Consider the following 26,641-nt stretch of genomic DNA (forward strand, 5'->3'; position numbering starts at 1 on the left):
AAGACCGACAAGAACAAGTGGTTCTTCCAGAAGCTGCTGTTTTAGATTTCTTTCAGTCATTAAAAATAAATTAAAAAAAAAAAAAAAGAAAAAAAAAAAAACTAGGACCCTGGGATCTTGATCTGAGCCGAAGGTAGATGCTTAACCAACTGAGCCCCCCAGGCACCCCGAAAGCTTTGTTTCAATTATAAATATGCCTACACACATGTATACACTAGGTCCCAATGTAAATATATAGCTCGGTGTGGATCACAGTGAAACGTTTGCAGACGTTGCTTTGTTAGGATCTTTGGGTCATAATAAGCTGTATAAGATACAGTCACCATCCTCAAGCACCCTCTAAGTTACTGAAGTTCGACAAGTATGTAGCTGAGTATGAATAAAGTCCCATGGATGTTCACAGAGGGGAGGTAGCATAACCGTCTTAGAGGTCAGGGAAAGTGGGCGAGAGGAGTCACGGAAGATGGGCTGGAGTTTGACAGGTGGAGTAGGGACACGTGAGCTACCTTCAGGGGACACTCCTGTAAGGACTGAAGTAAGGCTAGGAGGGTAGTTGACATCACCCTGAGAAATCCAGATCAATGACCCTCTACTTAACTTGATAAGGGCAGGAGAAAAGGGAGGGCGAGATGCACGAAGCTTTTAAGTGAGCAAAGGCTTATAGGATGGAACACTGGGCAACTTCAGTCAGCCATGAGGGTGGCTGGAACTACTGTGACAGCCTCGGCCGATGGTTCTCAACTGCCTGAGGGTGGGAGTTGGGGCTCGGTGTACAGACAGATATCAGGATGATAAGGAATAAAATATGTTTTGAAAAAGCAGAATTATAATGGGACGCCTGGGTGGCTCAGCGGTTGAGCATCTGCCTTCTGCTCAGGGTGGGATCCAGGGTCTGGAGATCAACTCTCGCACGGGGCTCCCTGCATGGAGCCTGCTTCTCCCTCTGCCCCTGTCTCTGCCCCTCTCTCTGTGTCTCTCATGAATAAATAAATACAATCTTAAAAAAAAAAAAAAAGCAGAATTATTATACTTGTTGTTTTCACAATAAGAAAGTGTCACTAGATGAGATTTTTCCCCCCAGAACATGTCACTATGTGAAATTCCCTCGGGGGTGGGACATCCACCTCATTTTAAAAGTCGACATATGGGATCCCTGGGTGGCTCAGCGGTTGAGCATCTGCCTTCAGCTCAGGGCGTGATCCTGGGGTCCTGGGGTCGAGTCCCGCATCGGGCTCCTGCAGGGAGCCTGCTTCTCCCTCTGCCTGTGTCTCTGCCTCTCTCATGAATAAATACATAAAATCTTAAAAAAAAAAAAAAAAAGGCCACATATCCTAATCCCAAAATCCCTTTTTTGAGTGGTTTTATTTTATGGATAAGTAAACAGAGGCTGAAAGACGTGGCAAGGCTGACCAGTGGCAGACCTGCAAGGGGACCCTGAGCCTTTTACATTCCAGGATCGAATTCATTCCATCGTACTTATATCTGGAATGGTTTCTATTTTACAAACCTAACAGTTTAGGCCAGGAGAGATATAGCTGGAAAAGCTCACTAGTTGGATCCAGATATTCACTCCCTATCCTGTTTTCTGTCAAGAGACTCCTGGGTTGATAAGACACTGCGGGGACACATGAATTTGTAAAACAGGCAGGCCTTCTGCCATCGTCAAGCAACTGTTGTTATTGGGGAACATCTTTTTTTGACCATATGACACTCCTAATCATGACCATTTACAATTACAAGAATTCAAAAGGATAAAATCCCAAAGCAAGGTGCACAAGCCCTATTCTAAGACTCCCTATCTATCAACCTTCTGTCATATATACATGTACAGGTGTTTGGGGCATTTGGGTGGCTCAGTGAGTTGAGAGTCTGCCTTTGGCTCAGGTCGTGATCCCAGGGTCCTGGGATCGAGTCCCACATCGGGGTCCCTGCAGGGATCCAGCTTCTCTCTCTGCCTCTCTCTCTCTCTCTGTGTGTCTCATGAATAAATGAATAAAATATTTTTTAAAAATACATGTACAGGGGACTCCTGGGTGGCTCAATGGTTTAGCGCCTGCCTTTGGCCCAGGTCATGATCCTGGAGTCCCGGGATTGAGTCCCACGTTGGGCTCCCTGCATGGAGCCTGCTTCTCCCTCTGCCTCTCTCTCTCTCTCTCCCTCTGTCTCTCATGAATAAATGAATAAAATCTTTAAAAAAAATACATGTACAGGCTTTTAAAATTAGGGTCTGCTTCTAGTTTCCTATTGGCTCATCAATGTCTTGACCTTTTCCCATTCATAATTAATTAATCTATTTCCTTAAGTCTTCCCCCAAGTGCACATTTCTCATAAACTTTGAAGACTCTTGTTTACGAAAATGAAACAGCATTTTTCTCCAGTCGTGTTTTCACAGTCACAATTTTTGAGGAGAATTTCTTGAGAGACGTGTTGGGAGCTATACTCCAGGAAATACCACCTTCATGGAATTTCAGCAAGTAACACCAGACATAGAGGTGGGTAAATGCACAGACGTATTCAGGGCATGGCAAAGAAGAACCAGAATTCATAAGGGATTCAATTGGGATTGAAGTTTGAAGAACTTCATTCGTCACAAAGGAAATTGCAGTTAATCCTTCAGAAAATCTAGGAGATAGATGTCTATCACTCTTGTACTACTGTGACTCTCTTCTCAGATGGTCTGGGTTTAGAAAGAACTCTTATAACAGTGGGTACATAAATTGAACCCAAAGTGTCCAGATGCCTTAGACCAATCTGAAAGCTTTGTGGGATTCAAGGGGCCAGAAGATTAAGGGGCACCCACTGGGAGAGAGGGAACAGGAAGCAGGGCAAGGCATAGGATGCATTACCGTGGGATGTATTCTTTGATGCAGAATCATCCAGTCACACAAAGGCAACAGTAACTTATATAGGAAAAATATCTTACATTGCCATCACCGTACATGCAGACGTTTCTCCATCAACTGGCTTATCAGGATATGCTTTTACTTTTATTCTTGGGCCCATGCAACTGCCCTCTCATATTCCCTCTATTTATACTGACTTGTTACTGGTAAAATTAGATTTTTTTTCCTCCAAAACTTGACTTAAGGTTGATTTCTTTGGATATCATTATCTCTATTGCTATTAGCTGTGTGACTTTGGGCAAGTTATTGAACTTAAACCTTCATGTCTTCCCTCGTGTCTTCCCTCGTGTCTTCCCTGGACTCAAATGGACTACCAGAGTAAAAGCCCTGCCTTGCACTGGGCACAGAGTAAGAGTTCAGTAATTTACTGTGCTTACGATATGTTGATGCTTCTGTAAATCTTTTATCTATAGTGTATATTTAAAATCTATACTTAATTTCTTCCATGAATTTTTTTTTTTTTGGTGCACTGGCTGTTTGTTTATTTAATTTCTTGCTTTCACTAATAGTATTATATTTTAGAGCTGGAATAAGTATATTAATTTTTGTTATCCTAAGTTTGTTGGATATTTATATACAAATTGAGTTTTATTTCTGAATTCCCTTTTTGTCCATCGTTCTACTTTCATGTTTTTGAATTTGTAAAGTATTGTTTTATTTATTTATTTATTTTTAAGATTTTATGTATTTATTCATGAGAGACACACAGAGAGAGGCAGAGACACAGGAAGAGGGAGGAGAAGCAGGCTCCACGCAGAGAGCCTGATACGGGACTCGATCTCAGGACTCCGGGATCACGCCCTGAGCCGAAGGCAGACACTCAACCGCCGAGCCACCCAGGTGTCCTTGTATTGTTTTAAAAGTTATCCCTCCGTACATGTTCTGAATATGGTAGGGCATGTTTCCCTTTGTTATTTCTTTACTAGAGAATTCTTTGGTACACTGCACATTTATTTATTTATTTTATATGAATTTAGAAGTATTCTGTAAAGATATTTAAAGTAATATTTTTGCATCTTTATTGGAATCTTGTTAAATTCATAAGTTATCTTAAGAGATAGTGCCATTTTTATTGGAATATTTATTATTTCCTGTCAGAAGCATTTATTTCTACATTTATAGAACCTTCCTTACTTTCCCATTATATTTTGTTGTTTTCTTCAGCAAAGGACGGAGAGACAGACAACTTCTGTTTTAAATCATATTCTGGGGAAACTGATTCCCCCGACTCATATTTTTGGGAAAGTAACTATATACTTATTTATAAGAAGGTGGCTCTGTCCACTGAAAATCTACCTCAGATCCATGTTACTGAAGTGACGCCAACATAAATCATTTTCCTCAGCTATACATTTGAGATGCTAATACTTGTTGAGTGTCTACTACATTACTGTAAGGGTTATCAAGTAATATATTCAAAATTATTTGCAAATGTTCCAATTTAACCAAGGGTATGGTAGAATGAAACAGTTATAAAAACATTTTTGCTTCCCAGACAATAAGATTCTAGAGGGCCAGGAACCACATCTTCTACTGTTGGCATCCAAGGTGCCAGACCATGATAGGAACTCAGTAAATTATTCTATGTTAAGGAAATAAGTAGGTAGTAATAACATTAAAAAAAAAAAAAGAAAGAAAAGGAGAAGGAAAGTTTTGCATAGTGGTATGGTCTAGAGAGAATGAGTTTATTCAATTTTATTGGCACATTTCTTTCATTTCATATGTAATAATATTTTAATTTAAAGTCAATCCACATATTTATAAGCTTTCCTTCTGTAGACTTGCCTTGTAGTGAAATTTTATACCTTTATATTAATTTGATATAAGCTATTTGCATTCTTAGAAACTTTTTACTACATCTCTCCTCCCACCCCCTTTAGTGTAGCTGCTCTTCTGAAAATGAGATTGCAGCTGGGAGTGAAAAGGGAGATGAGAGGGGAGGGAAATGTTATATAATCATCCAACATTTGACTCCAGAACTAAGGAGCAAGAATATGCCAAGATCACAGTAATAACCATTGTCATGCCAGATACTAACCAGAAGTTTCCCTCATACTGTTCTTAACCTCAAATTAAAGGTGAACCAGAAGGATTTCTATCTGCCAAAACTGTAGTTCAGGTTTTTACTTTCCTCGAAAACTTTCTGGTTCCCCAATGTCTAAAGCTAAAACTCCTTCTCCCACCATGTCTGCAGTAGGGAAAGAAGAGCCCTGCTGTGAGGCTTTGGCTGTTCACAGCAAAAAATAAAAAATAAAAAATAATTTTTTTTTTGTTTAGAATTATCATTTGTGGGAAATTATTAAGTACACAAACACATTCCATTGACTTGATATCTTAAGCATTTGCTTTTTTTTTTTTTTTTTAACCATCAAAGGCTAACAATGTGACCCTGTCATGAGAACTGGTGAAAACTAAAAGATTTGCATTGAAGGGCTTCTGGGTTTTTTGGTTCATTTGTAAAATGGAAATTTTACAAAATTTGTAAAATGATGGGTGCTTTATGTAACAGAATAAGCTTTCAATTTTCTGGATTAAAGATAATTAAAATAATGTGAAAAATAAACTTTTAAGGATTAGCATCATTAATGTCTTCTTTGGATCCAAAATTAAAGACTCCCTCCATATACTGAAGGGAAGTCCATGAATTCTATAACAAAATCTGCCTGGTAGTTAAGAAAGCACTTTACCCCAAATTAATCGTGCTGAAATCCTCATTATAATTCACTGAAGTGGGTAGGGCAGGTGGTTTTATTGTTATTTCTCTTTCCCATCTCCTCCTTTGTATAGATGGATTAACTGACATTAATGGAGAAAGCTATAGGACCCAGCCTAAACTTGATCTTCTGACTTCAATTCCTATAAATCAGAGTCTCTCAATCTTGGCATCATTGACATTTTAGGTTGGATAATTCTTTGTTGTGGGGGGCTGTCCTGTGTGTTGTAGGATGTTTAGCAGCATCCCTGGCCTCTAACCACTACTGGTATCACCCTACCCCGAGCAGTTGTAACAACTAAGAGGTCTCTGGACATTGTCATATATCCCTTGGGGGTAGAGGGCAAAACTACTCATGTCTGATACTACATAACCTTTTCAAAATGCTAGGTCACCTCTAATTGATAATTCACTCCATTGTCACTGAGGCCAATTTGACTTCCTACTGATCTGCCTTATGGTACATGGTAGCTAGATGTGTCTTCAGACACCAGCTAGGTTGTCTCTAGCAAGAAGACTGTGGGGGAGTATTCTAATATTTGTTAGGAGTTCTCTACTCATTGGGGATAGACTCCCTCAGATTAAGTCAGACATCTTGGATGGGCTTGGTTTTCTCTCAGATGAGCCACAGATCATGATGCATGTTAAAGAGTTATGGTGGTCATTAATGGTCAAAATATTCATCAAATATTTCTGTTCTTTCCCATTCTGAGCTCAATTCAGGATTGCATTTCCTGCCCCCCCCCCCCCCCCATTGCAAGTGCCTTGCAACAAGTTCTGGCCAATGTGTTGAGTGGAAACTTATGTCACTTTTAGGAAAGAGCACTAAATTGTTAATGGGAGGATCTCCTAGCGTTCTCTTCCACCTGGCATGGTAACTGGCAGTGTTTGAGATGGTGGTTGCTTGGATCTCTCTGCAAGGCTGGGTCCTTGAATGACCATAATGAGTAGAACACTATTGCCCACCAGCAATAAATATATAGTGTGAGTAAGAAATGAATCTTATGTTTCAAGCCATTGAGATTTTAAGGTGGTCTGTTAGTTTAGCAAACTAATAGTCAAAATAAGACTGATGTAAGAGCTGAAAGATGAGAAGAAGACTGAAAAATAGATTTATATTAAATCAAGGTCTCCTATAAGACCACTGAGAACTTCCTTAAGTCTTAGGGTTCTCTATTTTCAGTCACTAACTCTCCAGTACTTGAAAAGAGTTTCTATGTAGATTTCTACATACCTGATATGGTATGTAAATTGTATTGTTCTCTTATGCCAGACTCATTCTTCCATTTATTCGAATAGTATTTATTGAACACTAAATGTATGCCAAATATTATTTGGGGTATCTTTAAAACACAGATGATTCTGTGGGCTTCCACGTAGAATATACAATGGTATTGGAGGTGAACTGACAAAGTTTGAAATGCGGTTTCATAATTGGCTGGATGGGTGGTTTCAGGCAAGTGACTTAACCTCCCGTGTCTTACTTTTCTCAGCAGTAAAATGGTAATCACAATAGTGAAGAGTAAGTGAGGTAATGCATAAAGATCTTAGAACAGTACCTGGCACATGCTAAGTGTTTAAGGAATGATAGTTTTGGTGTTTCTAAGGAATCTTCTAGTAAGTGATGAATAAAGCTCTGTATGGGATGACAAGTCGCAAACATCACAACACATCTGCTTTATTCACCATTTCAATCCTAAGTGTCTACCATAGTGTTTGGCACAGGTAAGATATTTATAAAGCCTTTATTGAATACGTATAGAAGCAAGTAGGGATGAGGAGACTGACTCCTTGGTTTGACTCCCCACCTTGCCATTAACTCCTGCCTATCTCACCCACAGGGCCAAACTCTGAGAACCTGGAAGAGTCATTGTGCTAGACCTCTCTACTCTTGTAAAATGAAAGGATGACACCACAACAGAGCTATAGACAATGTATCTATAAATTAAAATCTTAGTCTACCATACTTTATGATAGTATAATTTGAAAATAATAAACACAGTCTAAAATTATCAATAGCATGGAGACTCTACAAAGTTGTTCTATTATAGTTTTAACATTTTCAAAAGAAATTTAAGGGAGATTGTTTCATCAAAAGGGCAGTAAAACTTACTAGAATGAATATCATGCTATAGAGTTCCCCAAGACGTCTATGGAGAGAGAAGGAGAAGGAAGTTGGAGACAAAGAAATTAATGCACAAACTTACAACTAAAGAGAATAAATTCTGGAGATCTAATGCATAACACAGTGCTAAGAGTCAACAATACTATATCACATACTTCAAAATTGCTAAGAGACTAGATTTTAAATGTTCTCATCATAAAAAAGAAATGATAATTATGTGACACAATAGAGGTGTTAGCTAAAGCTATAGTGGTAACCATATCATAATACATAAATGTATCAAATTAACATGATGGACACCTTAGACTTACCCAATGTTTTTTTATTTTTTACCCAATGTTATATATAAGTCTATCTCTATTTAAAAAGTAAGTAAATAAATAAATAAAGCAAAAAAAAGGCTAATAAAGTGGTCCTACAGTCATATATTAAGCCTTTTTTGGTTTCAATACATCAAGGCTTGTATGTGAAAGAGAAAAGTTTAACTCACAGGCAGTGCAATCAAAATGACTTAAGCCTTCAGAGTCTCAGTCTCTCTTCCTATTAAGTGGGATAATAATAATGCCTACTCCATTGGGCTTATCATGAACATTATAGTAAGTCACGTGGCAAAGGTCAAGTAAGAAGCAACCTGTCAATAAACAGTAGCAACTAATAGCATAATTATTATTGCAATTATTTATAAGAAAACCACTTCCTTATAAATGTTAATAGCATGAGAGTACACACTCTGGCTGATGCTACAGAGTATGTAAGTTGGTTTATGGTATGGATTTTAGATACACGAATGTAGCATCCAGAAGAGAGGCGAAGAAATGTATGCTTGCTAGGTAACCTTTTGGTAAAGTGCTGGAAAGTGAGTTGTGGGAAAAAAAAATCTTTCAATTTAGAAAATGGTTCAGAAAGCCATTAGCATAGTGGTGAAAAGTATGACCTAGCTATGTGGCCTAACTTAATTTCTCTTTGCCTCAGTTTCACCACCTGAGAAAAATGGAGATAGTAATAATGAACAAGACTGTTATGAGAAGTTTGAGTTAATATCTGTAAACCACTCAGAACAATGCCTGGGATACTGTGAGTGCAATGTAAGTGTTTGTTAAACCAAACAATGATAAGAACATGAAAATGCACAGAATAGCCTGTTAGGAAAACTTTAAAGATGGGCAAGGTGGCTTTCTAGGAACACAAGCTGGAAAGCTACTGGGCTCATCTGTCCATACAACAACTTGTACCCTTCTCATGTGCAAGGTAAAGTGCTGTAGCCATGAAGAAAGCTGACTCACATTTGGAATGATCGAGGTGGACCAGGGGCTAAGGCAGAAGGAGCCCCCGTTGAGACTAAAAATATCACAGATAGCACGACACCCCTTCCTATGGGCTTCTACAGAATTCCCTACTTATTTCACAGCATATTAGGTACCTGTTAATGGTATGGAAGTGTCTGCCCAAACAGAGTTCCCTAAAGGTGGAGACTGAGTCTTGTTCACTGTGGAATTCCCCTCCTACAGTGCCAGTAAGAACAATATGCTACAGTCAAGCCACAGTTGAGTAATAAGATTAGATCTGTAACGACTGAGCACTTAGGATCTGGGCCCTTAGGGCTCCCCACCCCACTTTTAACCCTCCATCCTGCTCTAAGTAGCTCAATGTTAAGTGTGGGAAGGGACACTGTGATCCCAAGAACATAGCCCTATGAATAAAATCCTAGTCTTTTCTGTAGTGGTGGCTTAAAACTACCTAATAGTGAAACGAGCCAAGAATCCTTCTGCTTACGGACTTCCTCCAGCGACACTTCCCAGTCCATCCACAAACACCTCCATGCTGCCACAAACAAAACTCACCAGCTCTGCAAATGAGCAGAATTTTCCTTCCTTCTCTCTACAGCTATCCATCTTCCAAATTCTCTTCTGTGGGTTCTTCGAGAATATCTCTGTCATACATCCCTCTCACTAATCTCTCAGCCACCACTTCAAGAATCACACTTGGATTACCACTGTAGTATCTTACTGTGAATCTGCCTACATACCACTGAAAGATAAAGCTTCCTAAAATACAAGTTTTATCACATTTCTTTCCTGTTCATGATCTAGGTTGCTTATTTTTTACTTTTACCTAATCTACTTTGTTTATCAAGAACCTCCATACTTTGGTCCTATTCTATCATACTTCCTACCAAAGCTTCTGAACTCATTCTGTGAGATTAGCGTTACTCTGATACCAAAAGCAGAGAAAGATAATACATACACACACACACATTATAGGCCAATATTCTTGATGAATATAGATGCAAAAATTCTCAACAAAATATTAGCAAACTGAATCCAATAAGACACTAGAAGGATCATAGACCATGATCAAGTGGGATTTATTCCACAGATGCAAAGTAAGTTCCATCTGCAAAGCATTCAATGTAATATACTACATCAACAGAATGAAAAATAAAAATCATATGATCACCTTAATAAATGTAGAAAAGCATTTGACAAAATTCAATATTCATTTACAAAACTCTTAACAAAGGGGTATAGAGGAAATGTACCTCAACACGATAGAAGCCATATATGACAAACCCAAACCTAACATCATACCCAACAGTCAAAAACTAAAAAGTAGAAAGCTTTTCCTCTAAGATCAGAATCAAGGGTGCCTGGCGGGCTCAGTCAATAGAGTATGTGACTCCTGATCTCAGGGTTGTGAGAGTTTGAGCCCTACGCTGGCGTGTGGAAATGCTTAAAAATAAGTTCTTAAAAAAAACTGCCTAAGGTCAGAATTAAGAAAAGAATGCTCATTCTAGGGACACCTGGGTGGCTCAGCAGTTGAGCATCTGCCTTCGGCTCAGGGCATGATCCCAGGATCCGGGATCAAGTCCCACATTGGGCTCTCTGTGGGGAGCCTGCTTTTCCTTCTGCCTGTGTCTCTGCCTCTCTCTCTCTCTCTCTGTGTCTCTCATGAATAAATAAATAAATATTAAAAAAAAAACAGAATGCTCATTCTAGCTGCTTTTATTCAACATAGTACTAGACGCACTAGGCACAGCAATTAGGAAAGAAAAAGAAATAAAAAGTCATACAAATTGGACCAGAAGAAGTAGAATTGTTCCTATTTGCAAATGACATGATACTATATATAGAAAACTCTAAAGACTCCACCGAAAACTGTTAGAATTAATAAATGAATTCAGTAAAGATGCAGGACACAAAACTAATGTATACAAATCTGTTGCATTTTCATACACTAATAACAAACTATCAGAAATAGAATTTAAGAAAACAATTCCATTTATAATCACATCAAAAAGAAGAAAATACCCAATAATAAATTTACCAAGAGGGTGATAAATCTGTAGACTGAAAACTATATTGGTGAAAAAACTGAAGAAGATACAAATAAATGGAATGTTATTCTATGCTCATGGATTAGGAGAATTAGCATTGTTAAAATGTCCATAACTACTCAAAGAAATCTCCAGATTCAGTTCAAATCCTATCAAAATTCCAATGACATTTTTCACAAAACTAGAGCAAATAATTCTAAAATGCATATGGAACCACAAAAGAACATAATGCTCAAAATAATCTTGGAAAAGAAGAACAAAGCTGGATGAATAACGCTCCTGGATTTCAAACTATACTTCAAAGCTATAGAAATCAAGACAGCATGGTATCAGTATTAAAATAGACACATAGACCAATAGAACAGAATACAGAGTCCAGAATAAACCCACACACATCTCGTCAATTAATTTATAACAAAGGAGGCAGGAATATATAATGGAGAAAGAACAGACTCTTCAACAACCGGTGTTGAGAAAATTGGACAGCTACCTGCACAAGAATAAAACTGGAGCACTGTCTTATGACACCACACATAATAATTAACCCGATATGGACTAAAGACTCAAATGTGGGACCTGAAGCTATAATACTCCTAGATGAAAACATGGGCAGTAAGCTCCTTGATGTCAGCCTTAACAGTTTTTTCTGGCTCTGACTCAAGGGGCAAGGGAAACAAAAGCAAAAATAAACAAATGGGACTACATCAAACTACAAAACTTCTGCACAGCAAAGGAAACCATCAACAAGATGGAAAGGCAACCAATGAATGTGAGAAGATATTTGTAAGTCATATATCCAATAAGGGGTTAATACTGAAAATACATAAAGAACTTGTACAGTTTAATGACAGAAACACCCAAACAATCTAATTAAAGAATGGCAGAGGATCTAAGTGGACATTTTTTTTCCCAAAGAAGACAGAGAGATGACTAATAGGCACATGAAAAATATGCTAAGCATCAGGGAAATGCCAATCAAAAGCACAACGAAATATCACCTTAGACATGTCAGAATGGCTATTATCAGAAAGACAAGAAGTAACAAATGTTGGCGAGGATGTGCAGCAAAGAGAACACTCAGGTACTGTTGGTGGGAATGTAAGTTGGTGTAGCTACAATGGAAGACAGTATGGAAGTTCCTCAAAAAATAAAAAATAGAACCAATATATTATCCAGCAATTTCCACTTCTGGGTATTTATCCAAAGAGAACAAAAATACTAATTTGAAAAGATGTATGTGCCCCTATGTTCACTGTAGCATTATGTACAATAACCAAGCTATGAAAATAATCTAAATGCCCATTGGTAGATGAATGGATAAAGAAGACGTCACACACACACACACACACACACACACACACACACACTGGAATACTACTCAGCCATAAAAAATGAAATCTTGACATCTGCAATAACATGGTAGACTTTGAAGGCATTATGCTAAGTGCAATAAATCGGATAGAGAAAGACAAATATTGCATGATTTCACTTATATGTGGAATCAAAACAAAACAAAACAAAAACCCCAGATTCATAGATACAGAGAACAGTTTGGCAGTTGCTGGAGCGGAGTGGGGTTAGGGTGATAGGGATGAAGGGGTTTAAGAGGTACAACCTTGCAGTTACAAAATAAGTAAGTCATGGCGGATGTAATGTACAACATGGGGGATAAAGTCAATGATACTGTATTAACTTTGGAAGGTGACAGATGGTAACTAGATTTATAGAGGTAACTGTTTCCGCAACATATAGGAATGCCAAATCACTATTGTACTAGTATAATATTATAACTAATATAACATTGTATGTCAATTATTCCTCAGTGCAAATAATATGAACACTAAGTGTCTATGAAAGGGGTCAGGATGCTCATCTTACTGACCCAAACATGCCCGCTGAGGATGAGGGTGAAGGAAATGGCTCTGAAAAGGCTCCATCTGGCATGAGATGAGAAGATTCTACTGCCATCAGCTTCAGATTTTTGTGTTTCATCAACTCAATAAAAAAGGCATGTGCCAATGACAACTAGATGTGGACTGTAGGCTACTCCACATTACAAGTCTGATGCCAAAATGCTTTACACAGTCCACCTAACAGATGGTAATGTATCTCAGCCATTACCAATGCGAGTAGGATTCAAACCAGTGACCCCAGGGGTGAGAGGTTGTATATCCAATTACAAATTCCCACTTTCCTTAAGTGTTAAGATGCCTAAAGCAATATATTTTATTTACATCAAGTTACATTGTATAAACTATATTTGATAAAAGAGATGACTTTACGTTCTCAACTTAAATCAAAGAATGCTTACTTAAGTATTTTTTTAATTGAATCACACTTTAATGCCATCGTATAATCTTTTGGTTAACAGTGCTCATCTTGATTATTCTAACAAAGGGAAACATGGAGATTAATACTTAAGTTGTAGAGCTTATGTCATCTATAAAATTACATGTTAGAAAATTCAAAAGAGATACCTGGGACATCTGTGAAGGTTTCTCCAAGGACAGACACGTGGAAATTGAGTCCTAAATCCTTAAGGTGCATTAATACCTTAAAAAAACTCTCCGGATCTTTATCATGCTCCCTGGAAATAAACACACAAAATATAACTTGTGAAACCTTAGGGTATGTGTTGGAAACGATGTTTTCACTTTTCACAGCATCAATTCCTTTCGTGGTCTATTGCTAGTTAAGGGAGCCTCTGGCATCCGAGCAGAGATTTCTCCCTATAACCTTAAATTGTAGCATCCGCATTGAGTGATTTCATGAATGTAACTTCTCTCTCATGAATCAAAACCCAGTTCTATTGAAATCTTAAGACTCTGCAGCCTTTTATTAAAGGAGACATCTATCTTGTTTTTCACATTTTTTTGGTTAGACTATAGAAAGTCTAGTGTATTTTCCTTTCTCCTAAAATGGTTAATTTTCCACTTAACACGGGTTTTTAACAAAAGAAAAGACCAGTCTTCAAAGGACGATTCTCTACTGATCATGAGAATGTACCAAAGATGTTTTTCATTTTCGTGGGTCTGAATACCTTCCTCTCACATTTACTGAGCCCTTTTGTGCCCACAAGGAACGCACAATTTAGGGAGCAAGATTACAGACTCTCTCACTAATCTCTCATTTTAAATAATTGAATGGAGAATTATAAATACATCAAAAGGGGGTAGGCCTGAGTCTAAGTCCGCTGAGTATTAACTCAGGAGTGGAGGTTAGTCAACTCATAAAAGAATAGTAATAAAGATAATTCTTTCATTTAGTAGAAGCTTTGAAAAACATGGATTATTTTTGTTTGTTTAGCTTGTCAGTCTTCTGTATAGTGACAGAATGAGAGGCTAAAGGACACTAAAATAAAAAAAAAATCAATTCAAGAAATCACATTAAAATGAAATGAGTTATTTTTTACATTGTAAGGTGTGAATGTTTCAGTATTTTTTGCATTTAATTGCACTGTTTTAAATTATCTTATTTCAGACAGATGTGGACCAGATGTCTTCTAAATATTTGTTTTTTTATTTATAATTCAGAATTTTAACTTATTTTTTTATATTACAGAGAAATAGTTATATATCAGCAATTGAATTTCTCATTTACCAACTAATTATGTAAAATAAATCTGTAAATTGATCAAACTGCTATATGAAATATGAAAATTACATCATTCAGGAAATCTCATGAAAAATGACATCTGCAACCCTAAATGTGTTAATTCACAATTCAGTCAATATTTTCAGTATCAAGAATTAAAAACAAATGCATCTTCTGATTAACATTTTAAAACAGCACTTATCATCTTATGGAATTATAAGATCTTACGGAATTTGAGTTCTCTAACAACTTATTTTAAGCTCGGTATCTCTTGCTTTGATTTACTTCAAATAATAAAGAATGCAACGGCGACATGTTGATCGCTTTTTAAAATGATGCATATTATATACACGTACCATTGGGAAGTTTTTGGATAGTTCTCATATATACTGTATATGCTGTGGGCAAGAACAAAGACTCAAAACAGTTTGAAACTAAAGAATACACCATATGCTATCTGCAACCGTATCAATCAAATAGCTGCCACCTAATCTGTAATATGTTCTTTTAGCCTGATTCTCTGGGAAGTGCTTAGATGAAAAGAATGGAAACAATATAACATAATATATCTTAAAGAGAGAGTAAGACTATAGGGAAATCTAGCCACTCTATTCTCTAAATTTTTCATTTTGAGTTCCAAAAATTTTGGCTATAGATCCTCAAGAGAATATTTGTCTTAAACATTTCCTGCTGTTTTGTTTGTTTGTTTATTTTGTATTAAACTTAAAATAAATGTGGTTTGGGGTTGGGAGGAGATTTAACTGGGTAGTAGCTGTAGTTCTTAAAAGATTCCAATATGAGTGTTTTCAAGGCAGCAGGCTTAATGAACCTGTATTTTCAGTGTTTCTGTACCAGATAAATGCATTACAATCCTACTGCATCCTTTTGATTTTTTAAAAATGTTTTTATTCAATTTACTTAAATGAAAAATAAAGCAGTTCAACCATTTCTTTAGATATTTTTATAGGTGGACAAAAGCTTTCATATTCAACAGTCACTTTGCATATGAACACAAAAGAGATTTGTATGAATCCCTCTCTTGTTTAAACTATAATGTATGGATGAATGTAAAGTGAGATTTTTCTTCCCCAAAATTATCCCTCAGGAAAAAGAGGCATTTTATACTAAAGTCCTTCTAACGTCTCTCGTAATACTGGGCATTCTCTCAATTACTTTATTTTGAACAAAGCACTGTTTAGGGAAGTTGCATTCACCTGAAACAACACCTAGTGGTGACAGTTTTGGACAGTGGGAGCAGTCATTCACTCGATGGGACTGGTAAAAAACAGAAGCAAAGAAATTTAATATTGACTTAGTAATTATTTTGAGAGACATGACCTAACAGTTCAAAGTGTTGGATGTTGTTGAAAACAAGTATTTCAAGGATCACACACACACACAAAGTAATAGAATAAGTGGTTATTGGAGATCGTGAGTAGCAAGTGGGTTTTTATAGCTAAGGAAAAGATTTCCAGTGATGACAGTTTCCCAAGTCTTGCACCCCAAGCAGCTTAGACAGGGTTCCAGATGACAGGTGCTGGAAACATGCCAGCTTCCTGAAAAGATGGCACCCACCATACTGATGTCAGGAATGCACGGAAGGGGGAGTTGGGCTGAAACTGCTTCATGAAATTTAAGGGTGGGAAAAGAGCAATACTTCTAAAATTATTTTACATGATATGCACTTTAAAGTACTATTTATGTCTAAATTAGTAGATCATATATAAGTAGATACTTTATTTCATCTATGTCCCTCAAAGTTAGTCAATTATGCTCAAGTTTTTTTTCTGTTTCCTCTTTAGAAAAAGGAGAAATTTCCTAGCATTCAGATGATCTTTAGAAGCTATGTACAGATATTTAGCCACAGCCATATATCAATGAAAAGATGAAAAGAATGCCATATATCAGGGCACGAATGACAGTCAATGGCAGAGCTCAATAAATTCTGCTGAGTGAGGAGCACATTCCAAATATCCATATGGGTCATCCACGGAATTTATCCCAGCATTCATGATATTAACGAACCCATTTAGCAGAGTACATCAATCTGTCTTAAATTTTTTTCTAAGAAATCTAATGCGATGCTCTCATATTTATGATTTTAGCACAAAGCATTAAAAATAGGATACAGGATTAAAATCACATAGTGCCCCTTTTCCCCATAGCTAGGAAGCTTAGGCACACATTTAATAATACACTCAAGTCTTTATAACCATACTTGTAGATTTACCGGCTCCTAAACACTCTTTTGATCTTATCCATTGTAGGGATGTAAAGTGAAACAGTGTTTTAGAAGGCAATTTGGTAATATGTATAATAAGCCTGAGAGTGTAGATGCCTTTTGCACCAGTAATTTAGAAACGTTACCCTATCAAATATAAAGAGGTGTCTAGAAATCCAGGTAGAGGATGTTCTTAACAGCATTGCTTGTAGTAGCAGCCATCTGTGAACAACCTAGAGGGATGATAAAGGAATATATCTGGATACATAGGCAATACCACATTGCATTGAAAATAATGCAACAGAGCCTGGTTGGCTCAGTCGGTGGAGCATGTGACTCATGATCTTGGGGTTCAATCCCCGCAATAGATGTAGAGATTACTTGAAAATAAAATATTTAAAAAATAATAATGCTGGGGATTTCTGAGTGGCTCAGTGGTTTAGCACTGCCTCAGCCCAGGGCCTGATCCTGGAGACCCAAGATCGAGTCCCATGTCAGGCTCCCTGTATGGAGCCTGCTTCTCCCTCTGCCTGTGTCTCTGCCTCTCTCTCTCTCTCTCTCTCTATGTCTATCATGAATAAATAAATAAATCTTTAAAAAATAAAAAAAAATAATGCTATAGAAGTTTACTTCTTGACATGGAAAACCGAGAAATACTGTTAAGTAAAAGGAAAATGACAGAGTACTACTTATCATATGACCGGCTTTTATAAGACAAAGGGGTGTGTGTGCCTAGAAAAAAGTCGCGATGAACCACACCAAAATGTTAACAGGGGTTTGTTTTAGTTTTCTCTCCCTCCTCCTCTCCACCCCATGTTTTCTATTGTTTAGCAAAGATTTTTTTTTCAATATGGATCATTTTTAATGCTTTTAAGGAATTTCTACTCCCCCCTCCCAAACATTTTGCCATAAAATCATATTCATAGGATCTCTGGCTAACTTTGTACCATTTCCAGTATGTATAGCAGCATGATTCCTACTTTCTTGTGACGCCTCTACATTTGATAGCTGCCCATTGATCACAAAACATTCTTGAAGATGAGTTAAAACCCAAGCTTCCCACAATCCCTTCACTCTTGAATAGGTAAGAATGAAACAGTCTGGCTGGGAACGAGTTCCTCAAGCAGCCCAACTATGGCAGAAGCGACCAGCACGGAAATATTTCAGTCTTACTGGAAGCAGCAGATATAGCAAGAACAGCTTTTATTCCCAAATATTATTCAGAACATTTGAAAAGCATAAACTGTTTCCATGTGTTTTTTCTTCCTATATCTGTTCTCTCTCTGTTGCCTTTCCCGTTTAGTTTTGTAGAGCTAAATTTCTTCTTATTCCTCATTTAACATTCGTTCAGTAAATATTTATTGAGGATTTCTAAGTTCTCCATACTTGTCACTTACACTAAACTGTTACCCTTTCCTATTTTCCCACATTACTTTATACTTACGGAATGCAATCTCTTTGATCTAGTTCCTCGCAGCCCCTGGGCAGAAACCTGGCTCTTTACCCACGCTATTGTCTCCCAGCAGCGTGGCACTCTGGCCCGAGAGCCCCATGGGGGGCAGATGAAGGATGTCTGTTTTGTTCACTCTGAGTCACCCAGTGCCTCGCCAAGCAGCGGGGGACTTTACTTCTGTTTATCGGTATCTGGTTCTTTTCCCTTCTGGGCACACAGAAGATTCAAGGGTCAACTCCTCCCAATAGGGCAGGCTATGGAACTCCTTCTGGTCAATGGGTTGGACGCTGACTGATTTGTGTCACTGCCAGGTAGAAGCATCTTAGAGCAGTTCTGAACAGCAGTCTCCTGCAGTAATCCTTGTGGGGGTCTTTGTGTGATGACTGTGAGGTCAGAAGAGTGAAGCAGTTGGACTGCTATGAGGAGGCAAAGCCACCTAAACACGCAGCGGACTTTGAGTTAGTGAGATAAGGCAACTTTTGCGGTGTTGAGCAACTGACATGGGGGAGGGATGTTCGTTACTGCAGCATAAATGTGACCGATGCCAACTAATACGTTATCTGGAGGAAAATTAGCCGCTCCAAAAACTACTTGTTTGAATAAATGGAGGTATGGAAAAATGAATTATATTTGTGGGGTTCCTATGTTCATGATTCCAGGCCAGGCACCTGATCATAATTTTAGTTAAGCCTCTCAACCTAGTAGTCGAACAAATACAACTATTCCTCCATTTAAGAGCATATAGAAGAGATTGAGGCTGCATTTGAAATTGTCTCTCAACACTCGAAAGTCATTACCTTTCTTCTATACAATCTTTGATTTTTAATTTCTCTCTTCCCACATATAATGAGAAGAAAAAGAGTTGACCCCTCTAGTCCATTTGGTTTGATTTTGTTTCCAGACCAACAAGCCCTGGACGTTCCTTAGATTCTTCTGACTTGAGGTTAAAACCCATTGTATAACAGATGGCAATAAGCATATGTGCAAGTAATATCAAGTGATGATCTAACACCGTGGTTTCAAACTTCTTTCCCTTTCTGATATGCTGCTAAACCTCCATCTTCACTTCCTCATCATGGAGTACTGCTTTACTCCCAAATTCAGTGATGTTCAGATATGTTCAATAACATAAAGCTTCTATTTATCACCCTGTGCTAGTTGTTATGATCATTTGCTTCTCTACTCTCCCTTCTAGGGCCATAAATGCTTCACTCTCCTCTACAGGCCTGACATAGCAACAATCAGTTCTAGTTTCCCTCCATGCGTTCAGCTTCTGCTACTCCAATGCTGCTTCGAATAGAATTCAAACAACAGTTTTATTTTTTTTATAAAGATTTTTTTATTTATTCATGAGAGACACACACAGAGAGACAGAGTCATAGGCAGAGGGAGAAGCAGGCTTCCTGCGGGAAGCCTGATAATGGACTCGATCCCAGGGTTCTGGGATCACGACCTAAGCCAAAGGCAGACGCTCAACCACTGAGGCACCCAGGTGTCCCTCAACCAAGAGTTTTAGCCACCACCGACTTTTGGACTTCTTTCCATCTCTGTCTCTCTTGGATACTACTAGTGCCTCTCTTTCTCTAACACTGTCAGACCTCCCCACCAATATTTATTTATGGTTGACCAAGACCAAGGCTATCCACTGTGGCTTTTTCTGAAGATTGTTCATACTGCATTCTGTCTTCCAACTCTACTTTTAGAGGAGGAGTGAAAGGTGCAGTCCAGAGAAAAGTGGCTCTGCCACTGACCAGCAGTATGACTACAGCTATTTTACATAACCGCATATAGCCTCAGTTTCTTCATCCTTAAAATGGGATAACAATAATACATTAAAAAATTAGTTGTTAGGAATGAAGAAATGCCTGGCTCCCAGCAGATCTATAATAAACTCTCATTCTCTTCATCATTAGTATTGGTAGTATTTTAATATTTTAGAAATGTTAACTAATTGATTCCATCTCCTCTTCTCTCCAGTACACACAAGATACTAAGATATTTTAAGTCTGTTGCTTCAGGAAAGATATGGGCTGGAAATGGAGATCTCCACCTCCCACTGAAAGGGGAAGGCAATCTTCTTTGTTGATTATAGGAGCAACAATCCATGTAGAAATGGTAAGGACTTCAGATGGGTATACGTATTTAAGCAAAATGTCACATGAGTGTAGCACATACTCTTCCACCCCATGCTGCTGTTTCACTTCCAGACAAGAAACATGAAGGACTGATGGAAGAGAGCCGAGGGGAACAGAACTTTGAGAGAGTCCCAGAAGCCATGCACTGCACCTCCTGGGTCAGAACCTTGGGGGAGAAGCACAACTCCAGAGAGTGAATGTCTGAGTGTGTATATCTAGGCAGACAGTACTAGGGACATGCGTTAGAGATTCCTGAGCTGTGGTAGGCATAATGGTGGAGCCGTGGTTTCTTAGCACGTCATGGAAGAATCACAGAGTAGTTGGCAGACAGAAGAAAGGGATCCCTCAGCAGTGGCCTGTGAATGGGGACCAGGAAGTTGGAAGATGGGATCTTGAACTGCTTGAGCTTTCTGTCACCATATTGAAATGGGCCATTGCACAGAAATTAATTTATAGAAAAATAAAATTCTAATTTATGCATGCCAGGGTTTCATGCCATCTGCACATTCCTATCCTCATCCTTCCTCTTAACAGCAGAGGGAGGAGAGATGTCTGCCTTTCAAAATTCAAAGTCTATTAGAGCTCCAGATCTTCCACCTTGCTTCTTTTTGAGAGACCTGTGTTCTTATTTTCCATTTCCTTCCTGAAGCCTGTTATCCTACTCCCTAGTCTACAATTTCTTTAATTGTGTCTTTGGCATTTTTAAGTTATTCCTATTACCCGATAACATTTATTGATCATAAGAGTTCCAATAATGAGCTATTTCTAGGTGACTTTTCACAGATCATCTCAACTTAGAACATGAGTGTCATCTGTCTTTTCTCCTTCTTGTGTTTTCCTTACAACTTTGCTCCCATTCCCACATTCTCTTGGATGAAAGTGTTCTCTAACAATACCAATTCCCACACCTGCCCCAATTATTCTCATGCTTCTTATGTTTTCTTTTACCTTCGACACCACTGATCATACTCTGTCTTCTTAGAAATGATCCTTGCTTATTTTCCACATAGTGTACTTAGACTACAACCCAATGACCTTCTCTCCAATTAAATCTTCCCACTCATTCCATCCAGATGGCCACCCCATGAAAAGAAATCATTTTTTTCCCATTAGGTACCACAACATGATTACCTTTTAAATCTCCCCATTGCTAAAAGCTTAGAGCCCCAGGTTGTTTCTCTTTGACAATGATTTCCTCTCTCCCTGGATATTGTATACAATAATTTCATTCAGCCATCTAATTTGTCAATAAGCTCTTCTTCTCTGCAACTCTGGCCAGCAAGTCTGCAGATACCCATGCCTCAAAGAACTGGCAAGCCATGAAGAGCCTTAATTAAGATGAATTAGGTCTTCCCCATTCTTGGATGTTACTTAAGTGGCATCCACTATTACACATACTTTTAAATCATCATAATGTACATAATTACTTCCTCTCAGACCTGGGAGGTTCTATGGAACTAAACTCTTTACCCAATTCATTACTAAGTCTTTCTATTTCCCTCTGTAATAAAGTTGTTCCTTGTCAAATGTGGTGACTGGGTCTGTAATCTGAAACCAACTAATCATTTATATGTATATTTTGAATTATAACATTTCTAAGAGATATGAAGAAATACATTCAAAACTCTCGCTAGCTATCCTGGGAGCTACCCTGGCAGTCCACCTTCTTTATAGTTAGAAACTTCTTGCACGGTTCAGTCTAGGAAACCCTCTGACACCTTTGAGAATTGTGTTTCTACCTCTTCTATAGGAAGATTCATGATTCTTGTTTCCGATTTTACCCTGTAAGGAAGTGTACATTACGATTTTAAAGTGCTCAGTCTCAGCATCTAAAAGGTGTTAATAATAGTGCTGAAAAGTATAATAAAGGAAATTAAAAAAAAAAAAAAAGACCTGTACCCTCACTGGATGGGCTCAATAGTAGAAAAAGTATTGCATGGAATATAATCAGTGATCTTGACATAAACAGAACTTACCTGATGTGAACATCAGCAAGAAACAGATCAAAAAAATAAAATAAAATAAAGAACTGAACCTCAGGGACCTATGGGACAACAGAAGATCTAACATTTATAGCATCAGAGTTCCAGGATGAGATTCTGTATTATTTCTTACAACTATAGGTGAATCTACAATTATTTTAATATACATTTCAACTGTTAAAAAAAAAAAGCTTGCCCATTATAATAAAATACAAATAATTCAGAAATACATGAAGTCTGCACTGAATTCCCCTATTTATTACCCCTCCTGATTGTACTTGGATGTAACCCCTACCAGCAGTTCTTCAGTGTGCAGGGTTTGACCTCTTTCTAGGCATATGCAAATATATATATTTGTGTGAACGTATTTTTGTATATATCTTTCTCATTTTATAAATATGAGGTCAGTATCAGTCATTTTGCACTTTCCATTTTCACTAAATACAATACAGACATCTATACCCACCAACACATGTAGATATTTCATTTTATTTTTTATTTTTTATTTTTACTTTTTTAAAAGATTTTATTTATTTATTCATGAGAGACAGAGAGAGAGAGAGAGAGAGAGAGGCAGAGACACAGGCAGAGGGAGAAGCAGGCTCCATGCAAGAAGCCCAACATGGGACTCGATCCCAGGTCTCCAGGATCACGCCCGGGGCCGAAGGCAGGTGCTAAACCGCTGAGCCACCTGGGGTTCCCCAGATATTTCATTTTCAAATGGTTACCTAATATCTCAAAATTTTTAGTATAATTTTGTCCTACTTATGAACGGTTTGTCCTGCTAATGGACATTTAAATTGTTTCTCATTTTTTGATGTTTCAAATACTAAAAGTGATGCTTTTCTTAACATTCAAATTTCTGTTTTGAAGAATGCTTAATTCTTTCTTGTTTTTCCTCCCTTCCTACAATGTTCACTCTACTTTTGGAACTCTCCGACTTTCAAAGTTTCACCTGCTTTACCTTCTGCTATGTTTTAAGTTGCACGAGGGCAGAACTTATGCCTTTGCTTATCTGGTATTCCCCATGTCTAGAAAAGGCCTGGCATACCGTTGAAAAAGTTATCACCCTGACTCAACTCTAAATGTAGATCACCTCTTCTAAATCTAATCTTCTTACTCCCATCTACTGTAAATGGTGATTTTATGATTTCTATAATCAGGTGGATATTCAGAATCTTCACTTGGCCCTTCCAATGCTAACTCATCCATAATACTTAGAAACTAAACTGCTGCCCTGTTGAACTCAGCACTAATGACCAAACAATTTTCTAGTATCAGCATGGCCTCATTCTCCCAATACTCCAGGATCTGAAGCCCGACACATTTTTGAACGCAAGGAGGCTGCTTCCAAACTTGTCCTGCCAATCAACTTACCAACTTTGCCATTTTTTTCTAAACAAATAATTTAAGATTTGCTTGATCATTTCCATTTTTAGAATACCATGTTCTCACCTCATACCTTTATACCATCACTGAGCTTCAGACTGCCCCCCTGCCAGTTCAGCTTCCAAAACATTTTCCAATTATCTTCTTCAACATGATTTTCCTGAGATATCTCCTCTCTTACAGTAACTAAAAGCCTTTAAATTGAAATCAAGCTGCCTTATCCAACATTCAGATACTTCCATCAACCATTTATCCTTGCTGTCCCCCCAAATAAGCACTAGTATTCGTATTCATTTTCATTCTCTCCCTTTCTCGCTGCTCTTCACAATCTACAGCTCTTGTGCCTATGATTCTTGAGTGTGGAACATGGTCTCCCCACCTCTCTGCCACTCCTTGTCCATTGTCTCTCTCATTGACTTTAAATCTATTGTTACTAGTAGTCATCCCTGTGAAATGCCATCCTCACTCTGAATCACTCCACTACTAGCATTCATATGCTACTAATGATTTCATGAATGTGTTCTTTTACGTTACTTCATAATTACTTGTATGCTGTCCCCTTATAATTAGTCTGGAAGTCCCACAACATCAGAGAACCTCTTGGACTCAGAAGTTGGCGGGCACTCAAATTATGACTTTGAAATGAATGAATGATGGTTCTGTCACGGCTGAATAGAGACAGTCATATTTTTAAAACTACGGTAGGATAGGTCTATGAAATGACATGAAGGATCATGTTTTTTTTTTTTAATGGAGAATTAAACATGGTCTGCATTATTAGATGTCTTTCATCGAAATGGATTTCAATTCTTAATAACAGGTTTTCATATTCAGTTGTGGACATTTTGTCACATCTAGAAATGACAAGGTCTTCAATCACATGGCAAAGAATCTTAACTTGAAGAGAAAAATCCACTCCAAAGCCTCATTCTGATTTCTGAAATGTTAAAATAGAAACGGACAGAGTAATTCATAAGAAATCCCTCCAATGGGGAGAAAAATGCAAAAATCCTGTCCATTCCATATAGTGTCTTGTTTCTAGACCCAAAGAAGACTGCTGTGTTTTTTGGCTGACACAGAGATCCCCTAGAAGAGACAGTCTCCCTTACTCAGCAGCGACTGTTAAGCATACCAGATTGTCATGGCAATGACTGTGGGAAAGGAGGAACACAATATGGAATGTCTGTTCTAGAAAGACCTGCTCAAAATGATGTGTTCTTGTTGCTACATATGTTGCGTTTTTTCATTTTATAAACAGGATTAATTATGTATTCCCTCCATTTTCCCTACATCCTTATAAATGGAATTAGTCTGTATTATTCTACTTAGTTCCTTTTACAATACCATAAGAGAAAAAAGTTGGGCCTCAAACCTCATTACTCTAGTCATTTGTTGCTTATTTTAAAGTTATTAAGAGCTGCTCACATTAGGTGCCAAAGGTATACTATTTATTCATATGGAAAAGAACAAAAGATTCTGAATATTGTAATAATATTACATTCTATTAGTTAACTATATTGCTCAAGAAAAGGTGCTCCAGAATGGGAAGTCACATGAACCAAAGTCTTAATTAATTAAATATACTTATGGTTAGCAGATATCAGAACACATTATTTCTGGTAAAGAACGGATAATTAGTCAACTATGGCATATAGTGTGTTTGGTGAAAGATCATTTTGACCAAATAGTTTGCTTTAGAAGTGTATGTAAACCCAAAGGAAGAAAAGAAGATACTTCTCTAAAGCCAATAATCATCACTTCATTTCTGACTCTAGTCATAAATGACTATAGAGTGAGTTTTATCAGAATAAATGAAGTAAAACAGTTTAGATGGACAATATAGCCTAATGGAAAGAGGGTTAAAATCCTAGTTCTGATATTTAGTAGCTGTAATCCAGGGCAAGCTACCAAACCACTCTGAGATTTAACTTCTTCATCTGTAACGGTCTGGCTAATCACACTCACTTCAAAGGGCTGTTGAGGGGATTAAGTGAGATGATGTTTATGGAACAATTTGTAAGGCCCAGGAAACAGCAGATACATAATAAAGGATAGCTGTTATTATTATTGTTGTTGTTATGATGATTATTATAATCATCATTGTTTTATTCTTCATTTATTTAACTGGAAATTCAAGAATATTCTAGTGAAAATTTTTTTTAAGGTTTATTGATTTATTTGGTGGGGAGGAGATGGAGAGAGAGAGAGAGAGAGAGAGAGAGAGTGAGAGAGAGCATGTGAGCCAGGGAAGGATATGGGGAGAAGGAGAGAGAATCTGGAGCAAACTCCTCACTGAGCGTAGAGCCCAACAAGGGGCTCGATTCCACGACCCTTGAGATCACGACCTAAGCCAAAACCAAGAGTTGGATGTTCAACCAACTGTGTCATCCAGGAGCCCCTCTAGTGAGTTTATTTTAAAAAAAAAAATTCTTTCTACAACATGCTGAACGCTCACTTTAGCTTATTGTATAAAGCTTTTTTTTTTTTTAAGATTTTTATTTATTCATGAGAGACATAGAGAGAGGCAGAGACATATGCAGAGGGAGAAGCAGGCTCCTGTGGGGCATCCGATGCAGAACTCGATCCCAGGACCCCAGGATCACGCCCTGAGCTGAAGGCAGACATTCAACCACTGAGCTACCCAGGTGCCCCCCGCCCCGCCGTGAGCTTAACAGCCATCATAAGTGGGTGAAAAATAAAGGCTTGCTATGCTTATAATCAGTTATTGATAGTAAGTGGAATGTACCATTGTTGAGCTTATAATGTTTACCTTGATAATTACACATGGAGGC

The 26,641-nt window shown here is 37.8% G+C and overlaps 1 protein-coding gene across 14 annotated transcripts in view; it reads right to left on the bottom strand.

Annotated features, from left to right (window-relative positions):
• Positions 1–26,641, bottom strand: part of GTDC1 (glycosyltransferase like domain containing 1) — a 392,925-nt gene that overhangs the window by 20,738 nt on the left and 345,546 nt on the right. For all 14 annotated transcript variants that reach the window (XR_005374275.1, XM_038565123.1, XM_038565125.1 and 11 more), the window contains one exon: positions 13,553–13,662. Coding sequence is in view for 13 of the 14 variants with exons in the window: in XM_038565123.1 (XP_038421051.1) it covers positions 13,553–13,662 (110 nt within the window). In the remaining variant the exon portion in view is untranslated. The remainder of the gene's footprint in view (positions 1–13,552; positions 13,663–26,641) is intronic.

Source organism: Canis lupus, chromosome 19 (genome assembly GCF_011100685.1).
Source record: "Canis lupus familiaris isolate Mischka breed German Shepherd chromosome 19, alternate assembly UU_Cfam_GSD_1.0, whole genome shotgun sequence".
Classification (NCBI taxonomy): domain Eukaryota; kingdom Metazoa; phylum Chordata; class Mammalia; order Carnivora; family Canidae; genus Canis; species Canis lupus.